The sequence below is a fragment of the Canis lupus genome, chromosome 16 (genome assembly GCF_003254725.2).
Source record: "Canis lupus dingo isolate Sandy chromosome 16, ASM325472v2, whole genome shotgun sequence".
Lineage (NCBI taxonomy): Eukaryota > Metazoa > Chordata > Mammalia > Carnivora > Canidae > Canis > Canis lupus.
In genome coordinates, this window is record NC_064258.1 from 11,022,865 (window position 1) to 11,038,520 (window position 15,656).

The 15,656-nt window shown below is 50.7% G+C and overlaps 1 protein-coding gene across 3 annotated transcripts in view; it reads right to left on the minus strand.

The window, feature by feature from the left end:
• The window catches only part of NUDCD3 (NudC domain containing 3), a 58,471-nt gene extending 43,298 nt beyond the window's left edge, over nucleotides 1-15,173 (minus strand). Inside the window, exons 1-2 of one of the 3 annotated variants that reach the window (XM_049095116.1) lie at nucleotides 14,902-15,173; nucleotides 10,059-10,357 (exon numbers count right to left, since the gene is read on the minus strand). In XM_049095116.1, coding sequence (XP_048951073.1) covers nucleotides 10,059-10,357; nucleotides 14,902-15,093 — 491 coding nt within the window. In that variant the 5' untranslated portion in view covers nucleotides 15,094-15,173. The remainder of the gene's footprint in view (nucleotides 1-10,058; nucleotides 10,358-14,901) is intronic. The other 2 variants (XM_025433652.3, XM_025433649.3) reach the window with 2 other exon arrangements.
• Between the last annotated feature and the right edge of the window lie 483 nt (nucleotides 15,174-15,656).

Genomic DNA, 15,656 nt, shown 5'->3' on the forward strand with positions numbered 1-15,656 from the left:
TAGAAAACCCTGAAGACTCCACCAAAAAGCTACTAGAACTGACAAATTCAGTTTAGTTGCAGGATACATAATCAATATACAAAAATCTGTTACATTTCTATATGCTAATAATGAAGCAGTAGAAAGAAAAATTAAGAAAACAATCCCATTTGCAACTGCACCAAAAATAATAAAATACCTAGGAATAAGCTTAATCAAGGAAGTGAAAAGACCTGCACTCTCAAAACTATAAAAATTCATCAAAGAAACTGACGAGGGCAAAAAAAAAAAAAAAAAGAAACTGACGAGGGCACCAAAAAATGGAAGACGTTCCATGCTCATGGGTCAGAAGAACAAATATTGTTAAAATGTCTACATTATTCCACACAATCTACAGATTTAATGCAATCCCTATCAAAATACCAACATCATTTTTCACAGAACTAGAACAATCCCAAAATTTGTATGGAACCACAGAAGACCCCAAATAGCAAAAGCAATCTTGAAAAAAAAAAAAAAGTACAGTTGGGGGCATCGTGATTCCAAACTTCAAGTTATACTACAAACCTGTGGTCATCAAAACTGTATGGTACTGGCACAAAAACAGACACAAAGATCAATGGAACAGAAAAGAGACCCCAGAAATGGACCCACAACTATACGGTCAACTAATCTTCAACAAAGCAGGCAAGAATATCCAATGGAAAAGTCTCTTCAACAAATGATGCTGGGAAAACTGGACAGCCACATGCAGAAGAGTGAAACTGGACCATTTTCTAACACCATACCCAAAAATAAACTCAAACGGATGAAAGCCATAAATGTGAGACCTGAAACCATTAAAATCCTAGAAGACAAACACAGGCAGTAAATTCTGACACCGGCTGTAGAAATGTTTTTCCAGATATGTCTCCAGAGGCAAGGGAAATAAAAGCAAACTAAACTATTGAGGATTCATCAAAAATAAAAGGCTTCTGCACAGTGAAGGAAATAATCAACAAAACTAAAAGGTAACCTATGGAAAGAAGATATTTACAAATGACATCTGATAAAGGGTTAGTGTCCAAAATCTATGAAGAACTTCTACAAGTCAATACTCAAAGACCAAATAATCCTATTTAAAAATGGACAGAAGACATGAACAGACATTTCTCCAAAGAGATCCAGATGGCCAATAGACACATAAAAAGGATGCTCAACATCACTAATCATCAGAGAAATATAAATCAAAACTACAATGGAATACCAGCTCACACCAATCAGAATGGTTAAAATCAAAAAGACAAGAAATGTAGAGAGAATATAGGGAAAAAGGAATCCCCGTGCACTGTTGGCAGGAATGCAAACCAGCACAGCTTCTGTGGAAGACAGTATAGGGGTTTCTCAAAAAGTTAAAAACAGAACTACCATATTATCCAGTAATTCCATTACTGGGTTATTTACCAAGAGAATATGAAAACACTCATTTGAAAAGATACATGCACCCCTGGGGCACCTGGGTGGCACACTGAGTTAAGTGTCTGCCTTCAGATCCTGGGCTCCTGGGATGGAGCCCAGCATCAGGCTCCCTGCTAAGCTAAGCAGGGAGCCTGCTTCTCCCTCTCCCTCTGCCCCTCCACCTGCACATACTCTCTCTCTCTAAAGTACATAAAATCTTAAAAAAAAAAAGATACATGCATCCCTATGTTCACTGCTGCATTATTTACAATAGCCAAATTATGAATACAGCCCAAGTGTGCATCGACAGATAAATGGATAATCAAGATGTAGTATATACACACAATGGACTATTAGCCATTAAAAAAGAATGAAATCTGGGATCCCTGGGTGGCGCAGCGGTTTGGCGCCTGCCTTTGGCCCAGGGCGCGATCCTGGAGACCCGGGATCGAATCCCACATCGGGCTCCCGGTGCATGGAGCCTGCTTCTCCCTCTGCCTTTGTCTCTGGCGCTCTCTCTCTCTCTCTGTCTCTCAGTCTTTCATGAATAAATAAATAAATAAAATCTTAAAAAAAAAAAAAAAAAAGAATGAAATCTTATTATTAGCAACAACATGGTTATCTAGAGAGTATAATGCTAAGCAAAATTAAGTCAGAAAAAACAAATACTATGATTTCACTTATATGTGGAATTTAAGAAACAAACGAGCAAAAAGAAAAAGAGAGACAAATTAAGAAACAGACTCTTAACTATAAGAACACACTGATGGGGCACCTGCAGGGCTCAGTACAGAATTTATTATCAAATATAATTGTTACTAAAATACTGTAATACTTAATATCCTATATTTCTAGAAAATCCAAAAACATCAACAAAAAGACTACAGTTGACCCTTGGACAATGCAGAGATTAAGGGCACCACCTACACCCTCTGCAGCTGAGTATCCACGCTTGACCTGTCTTCCTAAAAACTTAACTACTAAGAAAGAGCCTCCCGCTGACCAGAAGCCTCACAGTAACACAGTCAAGGAGCACATTTTTTAGGTTTATATTGTATACACCATATTCTTACAATGAAGTGTTACTACACTGAAATTCTAGAGAAATATTTTAAAAGCCAGGTAATTAAGACCCAGCCTGCTCTTACACAAAAAGACTCAATAATGTAAAGATGTCAATTACCTCTACTTCAAAACATGAAATTAATGTATTCCAATGAAGATTTCAAGAGAATTTTCACATGGAAAATTTTTCCAAGAAAGTTTTGGGGATGGGCAGGGGACTACGAGATGAAACACCAGTCCTACCAAGTGTTAAAACGCATAATAAATCACTGGTAAACAAAATAGCTTAGTACTGCCCAACTAACAGAACAGAGGGTTTAGTATCTGTGAATAAACAACAAAAAGAAAAAAGAAAAAAACACGGAAACCTCCACAAAGCCAATCAGAATCCAACATCCACAGAGAACGGCATTTGAAATAAAACCAACGTGGCAAAGGTTGAGAGCAGCCAAGAAATGCACTTGGGCCACTGGCTGGCACCGGAGGACGGGTCAGGGGGAGGCACTGCAGTCACACACCCCGGCAGAAAGATGAGAGATAAAATGGTATGATGCCCCTGGGGCCAATCTCGCAACCGTCATCAAAATCACACATGCCATGTCTCCTCTGACCCAGCAATTCCTGCCCAGGAATCTGTTCCACGGATACTCACATTTTCCAAGACACACAGACAGCGTACTCAGTGCAGCATCACTTGTGACGGCAGCAGACCAGGAACAACCTAATTACACTCCCCACGGGGACTCTAAATAATGATGGGACACCACAAGGTGGAATACTGGGAGGCAGTCCAGAGAAATCTTGGCTACAATAGCCCACCCGGGACAGTTCACAATCAGCTTGCTGGGGGTGGGCCCAGGAATCAGCATTTCAAAGCCCCGGTGATTTCAAGGACCATGAGAGAGGACTGCAGGACAGCAGGGCTGTGGGGCAGACTCCCCCCTCCCAAGGCAAACCCAGGTCCCATTGTCATCTCCAACATCTCCATACAAAGTTACATTCTTCAACGTTCTAGAAAAACATTTAACTAGAAGCCTGGTGTTTCACTTCTAAAAAGAATCTGTCAGATACTTCTGCTAATAGTTGCTTTTTTCTTAACACAGCAAATACTTGTAAGTTCAGGCCTCGAAGTGCACAGACTCTTGCTTGAGCCCCTAACCCTGGCCCTCTCTTCTAACCATATGATTCTAAGCAAATCTCTTCACCTGTAACAAGCAACACACTGCACCCTGAAACACACGCGTCCAGGGGGACCAGCTCCCCCTGATGAACACGCTCACACTGCATGGCCCTCTACCCTACAGGCGAGGACACCAGGTCATCGTTCCCATAGTTTCTGTATTCCACACACTCACTAAAAGTCACGATTGTAAGATATGCAGGCCAAACTCTTCTAAAATCGAAGCCTGTCAGCTATAAATGAATTGCAAAATAAAAATGCAGCTTCTGGAAAGAAAAGAAGTACTCATAATGAACAACTAAAATCAGATTTTCTGACTCGGGATCTCAACACACCCCGTGGATGGCTTTTATGTCTGAGGTGCAGGGAGAAGAGGCAGTTTCAGAGCAAGTGGTCAGAGGTAGCAGCCACTGCCCCAGAGGACACTGGGTACGCGCCCGGAGGCCACTGCCCAGGTGCAGCCCCAAGGGGCAGGGGCAGATCCACCAGGAAGGCTGGCAGACATCCCCGCAGTCCTGGCTTCTATCCACTGCTCTCTGTGTGCAGGATGATAGCCAACACCCTTGTGTGAGCACAAGAGCCTCAAGGCACACAGCACTCCACCACAGTGGACATGAATTCAAAATCAGCAAAAAGGAGGCAGGAAATGCTCAGACACAGGTTCAGCAAAACAGAAGCCAGAGTGTAACACGATTGCATAAACTTGTCGGGGGTGGGAGGGGGTACACTCACACCCAACGTTTACATGCACAGAAAATAAACAAGAATATCTCCCAAAACATTAACAGGGAGTGGTGGGATGTTTTTATTTCTTTTAGACACGGATCTTTATTTTGCAAATAATCTACCTTGTGTGTAACTAGAAAGGCTTGTTTCTGTTTAAGAGAAATAATACTGTGACCAGTACCTACGTGAGCACTCACTGTGCACCAGGAATCCCGCCAGCAGCCATGATGCATGGACCTCAGCCAACCCTCACCATCAGCTGACAAGGTGGGTGGGTATCTGGGGTGGCATCCCAGTATGCCCAATGTGACTCTACCAAGGGGCTTCCTGCCATGGGCACCTGAAAAGGCCAGGACCAACAAGCGAAGAACCCACTGAGAGACAAAGCCAAGAACCCAGTTTTTAGGCAGCAGACACCAAGGCAGGGAGCAGACCTTCTGCTTTCCCAACAACCACCTAGGGCCACCTAGGGCCATCTAAGGCACAGGACCAAGGGAGAGGTGCTGAGAAACCAAGTCAGTGCACATCGGGGGCTCCCCTCACACAGGGCAGAGCGGCCCTCAGCCCCAGCACTGAAACACTAGGAATGACCAGTGTAAGGGGACAGCAAGATGAGGCACGGGCTCTGTGAGGGGTGGGCACAGACAGGAGCCCTAATGAATGGGGCAGAACCCGAACCAAGAAGACAAAGCCTCTGCCCAGAGTGTGAGACCAGGAAGCCTGAAACCTCTCCTCCAAACGAAGCCATCCCTGCCCAGGATGCACCCAAACCCCTCCAGCAGCTGCAAACAAAGACTATGCCACCAAAACCAGAGAAAGCACCACATGGCTGCCCAGCACCGTGTGCTCTCCTGGGCCTCTGGGAGGCAGGTCAGCATGCCTGTGGTTCCCTGACTGTCCTTCTCACTCCACTATGCCACCCACTTCCTGTGCAGAGAAGGACAGCCTGTGGGTACCCAACGCACACCCCACTGCTCAACATGGGCAACACTTGTACCTCATCCAGGCACAGCTCCCAGGGCAGAGGCACCACTTCCAGGTCATAATTTACTCTCTGCTCTTTTTCCTTTCTCTTTCTTCTCCTTCAAAGAATGCTGTTTGTGACTTACAAAGGCAAAACCCCAAGCCCAAGCCACAACAGACTGTGGATTCTGACAGGCATGCCAGCACCAGCACCAGCACCAGCAGGTGCAACGATCACTGCATTACCTACAGCGACACCTGCCGGCCTAAAGGTGGGCTGCAGGAATGATGCCAGACACAGCGGGACTGGCCGGATGATGCCCCAGACCAGACCAGACCCTGGGCACCAAGCAAGACCCCAGACATGGAGCACAAGAGAGGAGCCCGATGGAGCTCTCTGAGAGGAGCCTGACAGGGCCTCGGATGCTGTCTGTTTCTGTCCCCCTCTCCTTCCACAGTATTAGTGATGCTGCGCGGCACTTCCAAAAGCTTCCCACTGCCCCAAGGGGTCCTCTGAACCTGAGCCCAAGGCCCCACACTGCATTGTCTAAACGCTGGGACTCCAGGCAGCTCCTCTGATGGGGTCTGTACAGTGGACGACCGCTGGTCAAATGTAGTGCTCAGTGTAGACATAGGCACATTCTCAAATCCTATCTTGTGGGCACAAAGAACTTTGTGTTCAAAATCGATCTCTTCTCCAAGTTATAAAACTGAGCACCTTAAGCAGTGGGGCGGGGCATTCCCAATCTTCACTGGGAAGGTCCTGACAATGACAGCAGGGCAGGGAGAGGATGCAATTCACAGCAGTGGGAAAGCAGATCCAATTCAAGTTTCCCTCAAATAGCCCCAAAAATGACCAAAAAAAAAAAAAAAAATACTCCACCTGTGGCTTTCCTATAATCAGTACATAATTACACACACAAAAAAATGTACCCGGCAACAACTTTGGTGCAGAAAACAGACCTGTGGCTGGCAAGGCCTGGATGGGGTGACTCCAAAGGGGGAAGCAGGCCCCAGGCCAACAGAGCCACCTCTGTCTGGAGCACAGTGGCACCTGAGACCGCTCCTGGTACAGTCCTGCCCTGCTAATGCACAAGCTGCACTGTGAGGCCCGCTTCTCGGTACAACACGTCACTGCATCGAACACAGACTCACACGCAGAAGACACAGATACCTACATGTGCGCTGCCTGTGACTCTTACTGGTCACCAAGCAGGGAGTCACCACTGCCACGACGGGGCAGGACCACCGGTAGATGGGAGGCGAATAGGAGTTGTAGAAACCAACCAGCTCAGGCCTAGATGGCTCTCTGGATGGGGGCCCCAGAACAGGCAGTGCGTCTGTGTGCTCCTGTAAAGAGCCACCACCTTAATCATTCAGTCAGCGGAACCCCAGAGAGCTACAGTTTATAGGACACACGATCTGGGGCACTGACTTGGAGAAACGAGGGGTCCCACTACAGGTAGAACAAGGGCAAGGATGGCTTCCACATGTACCACAGCACTACCCACCAGCTGCAGTGGGAGAGATGGGAGCCACAGCTTCCTGTTTTGTTCACAAGAAGCCAAGAAGATGCCTGGGCTTAGAAGGGTCGGTCCTGTGGCACCAGGTTTCCTGGAACATGCCCCCACCCTCACTCTGAACCAAACCAGCACAAAACTCACACAACTCGCTCTGACTCTAGCCCAACAACTTGTTGGTTCAAGAATAGAAAAATAGGATCCCTGGGTGGCTCAGCGTTTAGCGCCGCCTGCAGCCTGGGGTGTGATCCTGGAGTCCTGGGATTGAGTCCCACATCGGGCTCCCTGCATGGAGCCTGCTTCTCCCTCTGCCTGTGTCTCTGCCTCTCTCGGTCTCTCATGAATAAATAAATAAAACCTTAAAAAAAGAATAGAAAAATAGGCTCTCTAGAAGACAATCGGGCAGCCATTCTAACCCCAACCCGGGAACCAAAAAGAAAACCCCTCTTTTAATACAGTTTTTAGGAACTATTTTTAAAATGAAGAAAAAAAAAAAAAAAAAAAAGAGTAGCAAAACAAAATGTATGCTTACCATAACAGAAATAGGAAACAGAGAGCAGGGTGGGGGATGTGGGGAAGAAGACAATGAGATCCAAATCCACCCCTCTCCTGACAGCCACTACTCATCACTGATTTCCTGCTGGCCTTTGCTGCTGTGCGTCCACAAACTCAAACGTTTGCAAATTCATTTTCACTTTGAAAACCGCTGTTCTCACGAACAACATTACATGACGGGAGTATCTGCCTATGTCAGGGTTCACTCAGCAGACACAGACAGAGTTATGTCAAGAACGGGCTCATGTAGCTGTGGCAGCCAGCTGTGGTTCTGAGCTGGTTCAGAGCTGGCCGCTGTGAAACCCACAGTGCAGGCCACTGTCCCCACGTGAGTGTGACCCAAAAGGGGAGGGCAGACACTCCTGAAACTAGCCCACATGACCCCAAAGCCAACAGAGGGGTGGAAGATGTTCACATTTCAACCAGCAATAACAAAAAGACCTGAATGAACAGTGGGAACATTCTGGAGAGCCCAACAAGGCCATGTTTTAGAACAAGGAGAACTAGCCCTGGAATCAGGTGCTTCAGACACACCCCAACAATGCTTAAAAACAAGCTTCTGAAAGATCGTATTGATCTGCAAATAAGTAATTCCCTTCGAGAACTCAACATTCTTCAAAAGAAGAAAACAAAACCCAGAGATGCAGCTACATAACATCCACAATGGCATACTTTCAACAAAAAATTACCAGGTAGGGGTGCCTCAGAGGCTCAGTCGGTTAAGCGTCCAATTCTTGATTTCAGCTCAGGTCATGATCTCAGAGGTCCTGAGATCGAGCCCCAAATCAGGCTCCACGCTCAACACAGAGTCTGCTTGAGATTCTCTCTCTCCCTCTCCCCCACCACTCATACACATGCACTTCTGCGTGCACATGCTCTCTCTCAGATAAAATTCTTTAAAAATTTACCAGATATGTAAACAAGCAGGAAAACATGACCCAAAATCAAGCCAATGAAGACTTTAAACAACTATTACAAAAATATTAAACAATTCTGAGGGAAACAACGAAGGTAGAAATCAAAGCCATGGAAAAAAATTAATAAGAAATGCAGAACCGAAAAATACATCATAGGAAGTAAGAAACACATTGACAAATTTAAAACAGGATTAGGCACTAAAGAAAAAAAGAAAATAAACACAAAGACAGGGCAATAAAAACCTCTTCAAAGGAAACATGAAGAGAGTCTTAAAGGGGGATAAACACAACCCAGGCAGAACCAAGCCCAGAAATAAGCACACCACCTCACAGCAGGTCATAACCGAATCACTGAAACTAATGATAAACATCTTAAAAGCACCCAAGGGGATCCGTAAAAGAGAACGAAGAACACTCATTTGTCATCACAAGACAAGAGACTAATGGAATGAGTCTTTAAAAGGTTGAATAAAAAGCATCGGTATGGAACTCTAAACACAGCAGACAATCTCAGAAATAAGGTTCAACTACAGACATTTTCAGACAACTGAAAGCTGAAAACTCCTCACCAGGAGTCTTACGCTATAGGAAACATTGGAGAAAGTTCCTTGGGCTGAAAGAAACTGCCGATCTCTGTCCTCTGCCCAAGACCCTGCCCAAAGCCAGGCCCCAGGTCCTATTTTGCCCCTTCTTGACCAGAGTTCCATATTCAAGACATGCTCCTCTGCATCAACAGGGCTGGCCCATCCAACAATGGGGCTGGCTCAGCTGTCTCTGAGCCCCACTCTGTGTCTCTGTGTCTCTTGGCCTTTATGACTCTGCAGTCTTGCCCCACCTTACCTTCACCAAATGTATTTTCCCCTAAATGCATTTTATGCCACTGCAGGCTGTTGGCTTTGCTTTACTAACTAGGAACTACATTCAGAGACTCTAAAACAGGTCAGAGAGCGTGCACGGAGGGAAGAACAGCAGAGGGTTAACACAGAGCTGGGTCAAAGGCGGAAGCAGGCCTATACAAGAAGGAAGACAACGGATTCTGCTACAACAGAGCAGGCCGGGACCATCACGCTGCCTCTCAGACAAGGCCACAGCTCACATACAAGGAGGGAGCAGCTCTTCGCACCCCAATGGGGCAGGGAAGGAGGGTACAACCAGGGGGCAGCACCAGGGGGCAGAAGCCCTGCAGGGCTAATGCCAGCTGCACACCAGCCCCATGACCTCTGGCCTGGGACAAGTGCTGGCACTCTCATCTCTGCTACAGAGGAGGAAACTGAGCCAGAGCTAACACTGCTTGTCAAGTAACCCATTTACTAAATGGCAGTCTCCAAGGGGACTCTGGGCCCACGGTCACCCTTCACACTGAAAGGACCGTGGGTACATGTCCCAGTAGTGCTCCCACAATGAAGGACAGAGCGGAGACCCTGAGGTGAAGCCCCCACACAGGCGGACAGGTATCAGGAATAGTCTGGGCACCCAGTGCTCTAATTCTGGCTCTGACTCTGAATGGGCTGTATGCCAGGCAGCTTCTTACCTTGCCTTATAGGGAGAAAAAGAAGACAGAAGCCAACTGCCCTCCCATCCAGTGTCACCAAAGCACTGTAAGGCAATTCGAAAACAAACGCAGAAACAGAGTCGGTGTGTACCGAGTGAGAACCACTGATGGACCCAACCAGCCAGCAGATGCCAAGAAAGGAACTGTAAAGTAGAAATTCTTACTTGGGAAGAGCCAAGGGTTCCTTGGGAAGTTCGGCAGCACCCGCATACGCTCCCAGTGGCTCTGCCTCCCCCGAGCTGGGGGCCACCTCAGGCACAGCACCCTGTGGGCCTGGCGCTCCCTGCAGCCCGCCTGAGTCCATGCTGGGGCCAACCTCCACCTCCTGGCCTGGGGCTGGGACTGGCTCCTGCTCAGCTGCTGCTGCCACAGCCTCCTCTGCCTCCTTCCTCGCCTTCTCCTCCAGCTCCTTCCTCCTCTTCTCATCGTCCTGACGGGCCATGTGCTCGAAGGCTGTGAATACCTAAAAATCAAACAGCAATGCACCAATGAGTTCACCTGCCCAGCTCTGGACCACACATGCCAGAGAAAAGGAGTAAAATCTGGCTCACAAAAGAATGACAAAACAGGAGATCACAAACATTCCCGGTGGAAAAACGCAAATGCACTTCAATCTCATCAGAAGCTATGAACCACCTTTAATAGGGGTTCCGAGATCAGCAAGTGAAACCTTGTCAACCATGACAGCTACATGCCCAGAGTGCAACCCTGAGCTTGAAAAGACACATCACTACGTGGTCTCTCTGTCCTTTTTTTCACAGCACCCAGTGAGACTTGTTAGCCACAGAAAGAACACATCATTCTGGTACCAAGAGCTGTAAGGGCAACAACAATTCAGACTCAAGAAAGGAAAATGGGCATTCGGTTGAATCCACAAAGTATAAGCAGCATAACCAGGCTGCTAGCTTCCCACACTGCACAGGTGGAGAGGAAGTGTGGCTCTGAGAACACTTGGCAATTGGGGTACCTGAGTGACTCAGTCAGTTGAGCACCTGCCTTTGGCTCAAGCTATGATCTCAGGGTCCTGGAATCAAATCCCATGTTGTCAGCCTTCCTGCTCAACAAAGAGTCTGCTTCTCCCTCTCCATCTGACCCTTCCCCCTACTTGTGAGCATTTGTGTGCTCGCCTGTCTCAAAAAAAAAGAAAACTCGACAATTCCACAAATAACCACAATATGCCTACAATGAGCAAGGAACACAAAAAATCCAAATGACAGCTCCCATCCTCTAAGAATTCAATACGGTGGTGTAAGGACCAGCCCTTACCCTTTCTTGGGACTCAGTGACACCCATACAAGCAAGAACTGGGACTTTCCACCCAAAAAGTGCACAAGAAACATGGCGCTTTGTATGCACCTTTCAAGGGCACAGACCCATGCACAGCAACAGTGCCATCAGGAGGGGCCATCAGGAGCAGCCAGAGTACGTCACAATGAACATCCAGAAGCACATGCCAGGTTCTGGATATCTAAGACGGCTCCTTGGAAGGGGCTCTGCAGTAGTCCTGGAAGAAAGGGTGCAATCCCAGGGGACTACATCAGGAAAAGCTACAACTCTAAGAGTTGTAGCTACGGTAGCTGGAGGCAGAAAGGCTGGGAGGGCCTCCTTTGGGGGGTGGGGGGGAACAGACACCTGTCCTATTGGATCTAGAACCCTGCTCCCTGGTATTTACCCAAAGGAGCTGAAAACACATCCATATAGAAACCTGCACATGGGTGTTACAGCAGCGTTATTCCTAAATGCCACAACTCGGAAGCAACCAAGGTGTCCATCAGCAGGGGAACAGATAACACACTGTGCTCCATCCAGACAAAGAAACATTTATTACTCAGTGCTACAAAAAAAAAAAAAAAAAAAAAGAGCTATTAAGCCATGAAAAGACCTGAAGGAAACTGAAATCATGTTACTAAATCAAAGAAACCAATTGGAAAATCTATACAATCCTGTATGATTCCAATTCTAGGACATTCTGGAAAAGGCAAACCTATGGAGACAGCAGAAAAATCAGCAGTGCTGGGTGGGGTTGGGAGGAATAAGTGGAGCATGGTAGATTTTTCCAGCAGTTGAAACAAACTCTGTGTGATGGGTACCTGCCAGTATGTTTGTCCAAGCCCCATAGAGTGACCATCACTAAGAATGAACCCTAAAGCCACCTATGGTCTGGCTGTTATAGGTGGAATGCAGGTTCGTGGACTTTAGCAAATACCCCCCCTCGGTGGAGATGCTAACAGTAAGAAGGGCTGGGAAGACAGAGGTGCTGGGGAACTCTCTGTACCTACCCCTGTGTTGTGCCTTGAACCTAAAACTGCTCGAAAGACACATTCAGAAATGGGTAGGGAGCCCCACTGCCTGCAGCTAGAACACACACTTCTATCAAACGGCTACGTTCCGAGCACAGAGCAGGAAGACAAAACAGAAGATCGCTAACTACCGAAGTATCCAAAGGCTTTTATGTTCTCTCAAACCATCAAGAAGATGCCATGAGGGAGACAGCACCGGCGTTTCAAGGATGAGAAAAAACTGAGCCCAGAGAAGATAAGGAATTTGACCTCGGCCCTGCCAGTGAAAGAGGAAAGCACGAAATCATCCCAGCAGCGCTCAATGCCAGAGCAGCAACCAGGCACCAATCCCAGACCCCTTCTACTCCTCCCAGGAACCCAACAACACTGCTCACCCTGTGGCGATGGCACCAACTTCGCCCTTAGAGCCACTCGTCCTCTTGACGTCCCAGACCTTCATTATCCTCTAACTCCACAAAAAAGAACAGTCCTTCTCTGTCCCTCCTCCCTGGAACTTCCCCGGATGTGGGCAAGGCCTGAGCTCCTCGAGGTGCCCTGACTCTGCCCCCCGCCCCCCGCAAGCTCCTCTAACCTGCCACCTGCTTCGGGGCTCCCGTGGCTTGGCACTCTACAACCGCAGCACTGTGGGGCTGTCAGACAGGGCTGTGACCTCCCGTCAACCTTCTCTGCTGACACAGAGGACAGGACTCTCCCAGTAGGTTCAGTGAGCCCAGATGGAGCCAGCTTTCCTGACTCTTAGGCAACAGGCCTCACCAAGCAGGCTTCTCAAACTGGACCCAGGATGAGCACAGGGTCTCAAACGGAACAAATGAAATGTCCTTCTAAACTAAAGATCCTAAAACATCTTGGCCTGGAGTGATCTTTCCTACTGAAGAAGGGTCCTTAGAGCTCTGCATCTGGACTGCCCAAGCCCTCAGAACTAGCAGGAAAGTCTCACACCACACCAACACTCCAAACCCCACAACATCGGGAAACCTTCAAGGTCCATAGTGGAGCATCCGAACAGCCCCATCCACCCTCTTTGCCTGCATTCGCAAGAGACCCCACACACGTGCTGTGGGTGGGTGGCCACAGAAGAGTCTCTTCTACCAAGTGAGGTGCAGAGAAGAAAACTCCTGGGAGGCAAACGACCTAAGCCACAGTGCCACTGCGAGTCTCTCAGGGTGACTCGGCATCTTCGTGCCCCATGCACAACATGCCCCTGCCCAGTGCTGACCCTGCCTTTCCAAGCCTCCTGCCAAATGCCCCTGTGCACAGAACTACAGCTCCCAGGACTCACCCTCAACCGCCCAACAAAATACCTGGGGCGTGTCTGCTTTCTTAAAGGTCCCTGGGCAGTGCAGGCTGTTGGGAATCAACGTCAGAAAGGCTGGAAAGCAACCCCTGGATTTCTGTGCAACTTGCTGCCCTCGCCACTCCCCTCACCCCCCAGCACGCATGCAACCCCATGCTTCTCCATCTGTCCACTGGGATTGTCCCCCAAGGTGCTGCTCTTAAACCACCCTGGTTCCTCCTCTCCCGCCCCTTAACGCTTGGCCTGAAATTCTAACTTGTCTAAAACTACGCTCTTCTTCCTCAACTCAGCAAACAGTGCAGGTACCGCTCATCCTTATTCCAATCACCCGGGTCCTCTCCCATCCATCCCTCTCCTTGCTGCCACTCCCCTGGTTAAACTGGCCATCCAGTCTGGGAAGTAACAGGTGTTCTACACGCTGGTACCGCCCCGACGGTAAAACGAGAGCAGACACCAACCGTTCACGTCGGTGAGGACTAGCGCCTGGTAGGTGCTCCGTGATGGTTCTTTCTGCTCCTCCGGGTCTTTCCTACATGCTAATGCCACCCCGCCTGCCACGGGCTAAGTAGTAGAGCACAAGGATGCGAAATCACAAAGAGGGAGCTGTGAGTTCCAGCTCCGCGAGGGCTCTGGTGATTTCACCTGACCCTGCTGAGAAAGCAGCTCGCCGGCCACACTGGGCTGCACAAGCTCTACGTCACCGAGACCTCCCTAAGGGCCCGCGGGCAACCAACCCGCAGCTTCCCGGCCACCCAGACGGCACTGCTGGCCACTGAAACCCCGAGCTCACGCGTCTGCACACAAGCACTGAGGAACAGGACACCTGACCCGCCCGCAGCGCCCAGCCTGACTTCAGGGGACGCCATCTGCCACCGCACCGCAGACTGCGGGAGGGCCGCCAGCAGCTCCGTCTTCTCAGGTTCCTGCCAGCTCGGCCCCACCTGCCCTCAACCACGTTTCTGCGACTCCCAAACCGCCTCTAAGTCGCTGCCCGCAAACAGCCCTGTCCTCCCGCGGGCCTGCGCGGCTCCGTCCCCGCCTGGACCGCAGCGAGCACGGCGCAAGGGGAGACGAGATCCGAGCGAGGCCCGCCTCGGGGCCGGGGGGGGGGGCTCGGGGCGGGGAGTGGGAGGGCTCGGGGCCGGGGGCTCGGGCCTGCGTGCGGCGGCTGACGACGCACGCACAGGCCGGAAACACCTGCTCACCGCTGCGGCCCGGTCTCGCGCTCCCTCCCGGCGCCCCCCTCCTGCCCCCCGCCCACACCCCAGTGGCCGCGCGCCCGCCGCTCTCGCACGACGGGCCGGCGCGCGGGAGGCGGGGCCGGACAGGAGCCCGAGGGGTAAACTGAGGCCGGGAGCGGCGGGCTCCCCCGTCCCCCGAGCCAGGGCCGCCAGCCAGCCCGCCGCGCGCTACCTGCAGCACCAGGGCCTGCGCCGCCCCGGGCGGGAAGCCCATGCGGTCGGACGGGTGGCGCAGCAGGCGGTAGAAGTCGGTCTTGCGGTAGAGAAAACCGAAGAGAACGCGCAGGAAGTCCTGGACGTTGCCCACGTGCTGCAGGATGCCCAGCAGGGCCTGGTCGTACAGTTCGGCCGCCCCAGGCTCCATGGCGTCGCCGGCCGCAGGGACGCTGCTCACTGCGGGCGCGGCCCGGACGCCGGCCCACGGCCACTTCCGGCACGCTGCAGTAACGGCTCCGCCGCCGGCGCAACTTCCGGTCTGCGCCCGCCCGGCCCCCGACTATCGGGGCGGGCCGTGGGCACCGGGGCGACCCTGCCGCGAGCCTCGCCCCCGCCGCCCGACCGGCTTCCCCGGGCAGGCTCGCGGAGGACCACACGTGGGCCCCGACGTGGCTCCTAGGCGCCAGAAAGCCCGCGCCTGCAGGACCGAGAGCGCCCAGCGGCCATGTTGGAGACGGGCGGAAGGGGTGTGGCTCGGGCCGCGTCACGTGGGCCCCGTTGTTGTCACGTGGTGGCGGAGCACCGCCCCTCGGGGGGAGAGGGCCCGCCAGGGGGGCGCGGAGGAAGCTGCGGGCTGGGTGGCCCGGGCGGGGGCGCGGGGGTGAGAGCTGCGCAACCAGCTCGGGGCTTGGGGATGCACACGTGTAGGCGGGTGTGGCTCGTCCACCTGCGCGCGCCGCGCTCACGTGACGCCCTCGGCCGCCCAGTGCA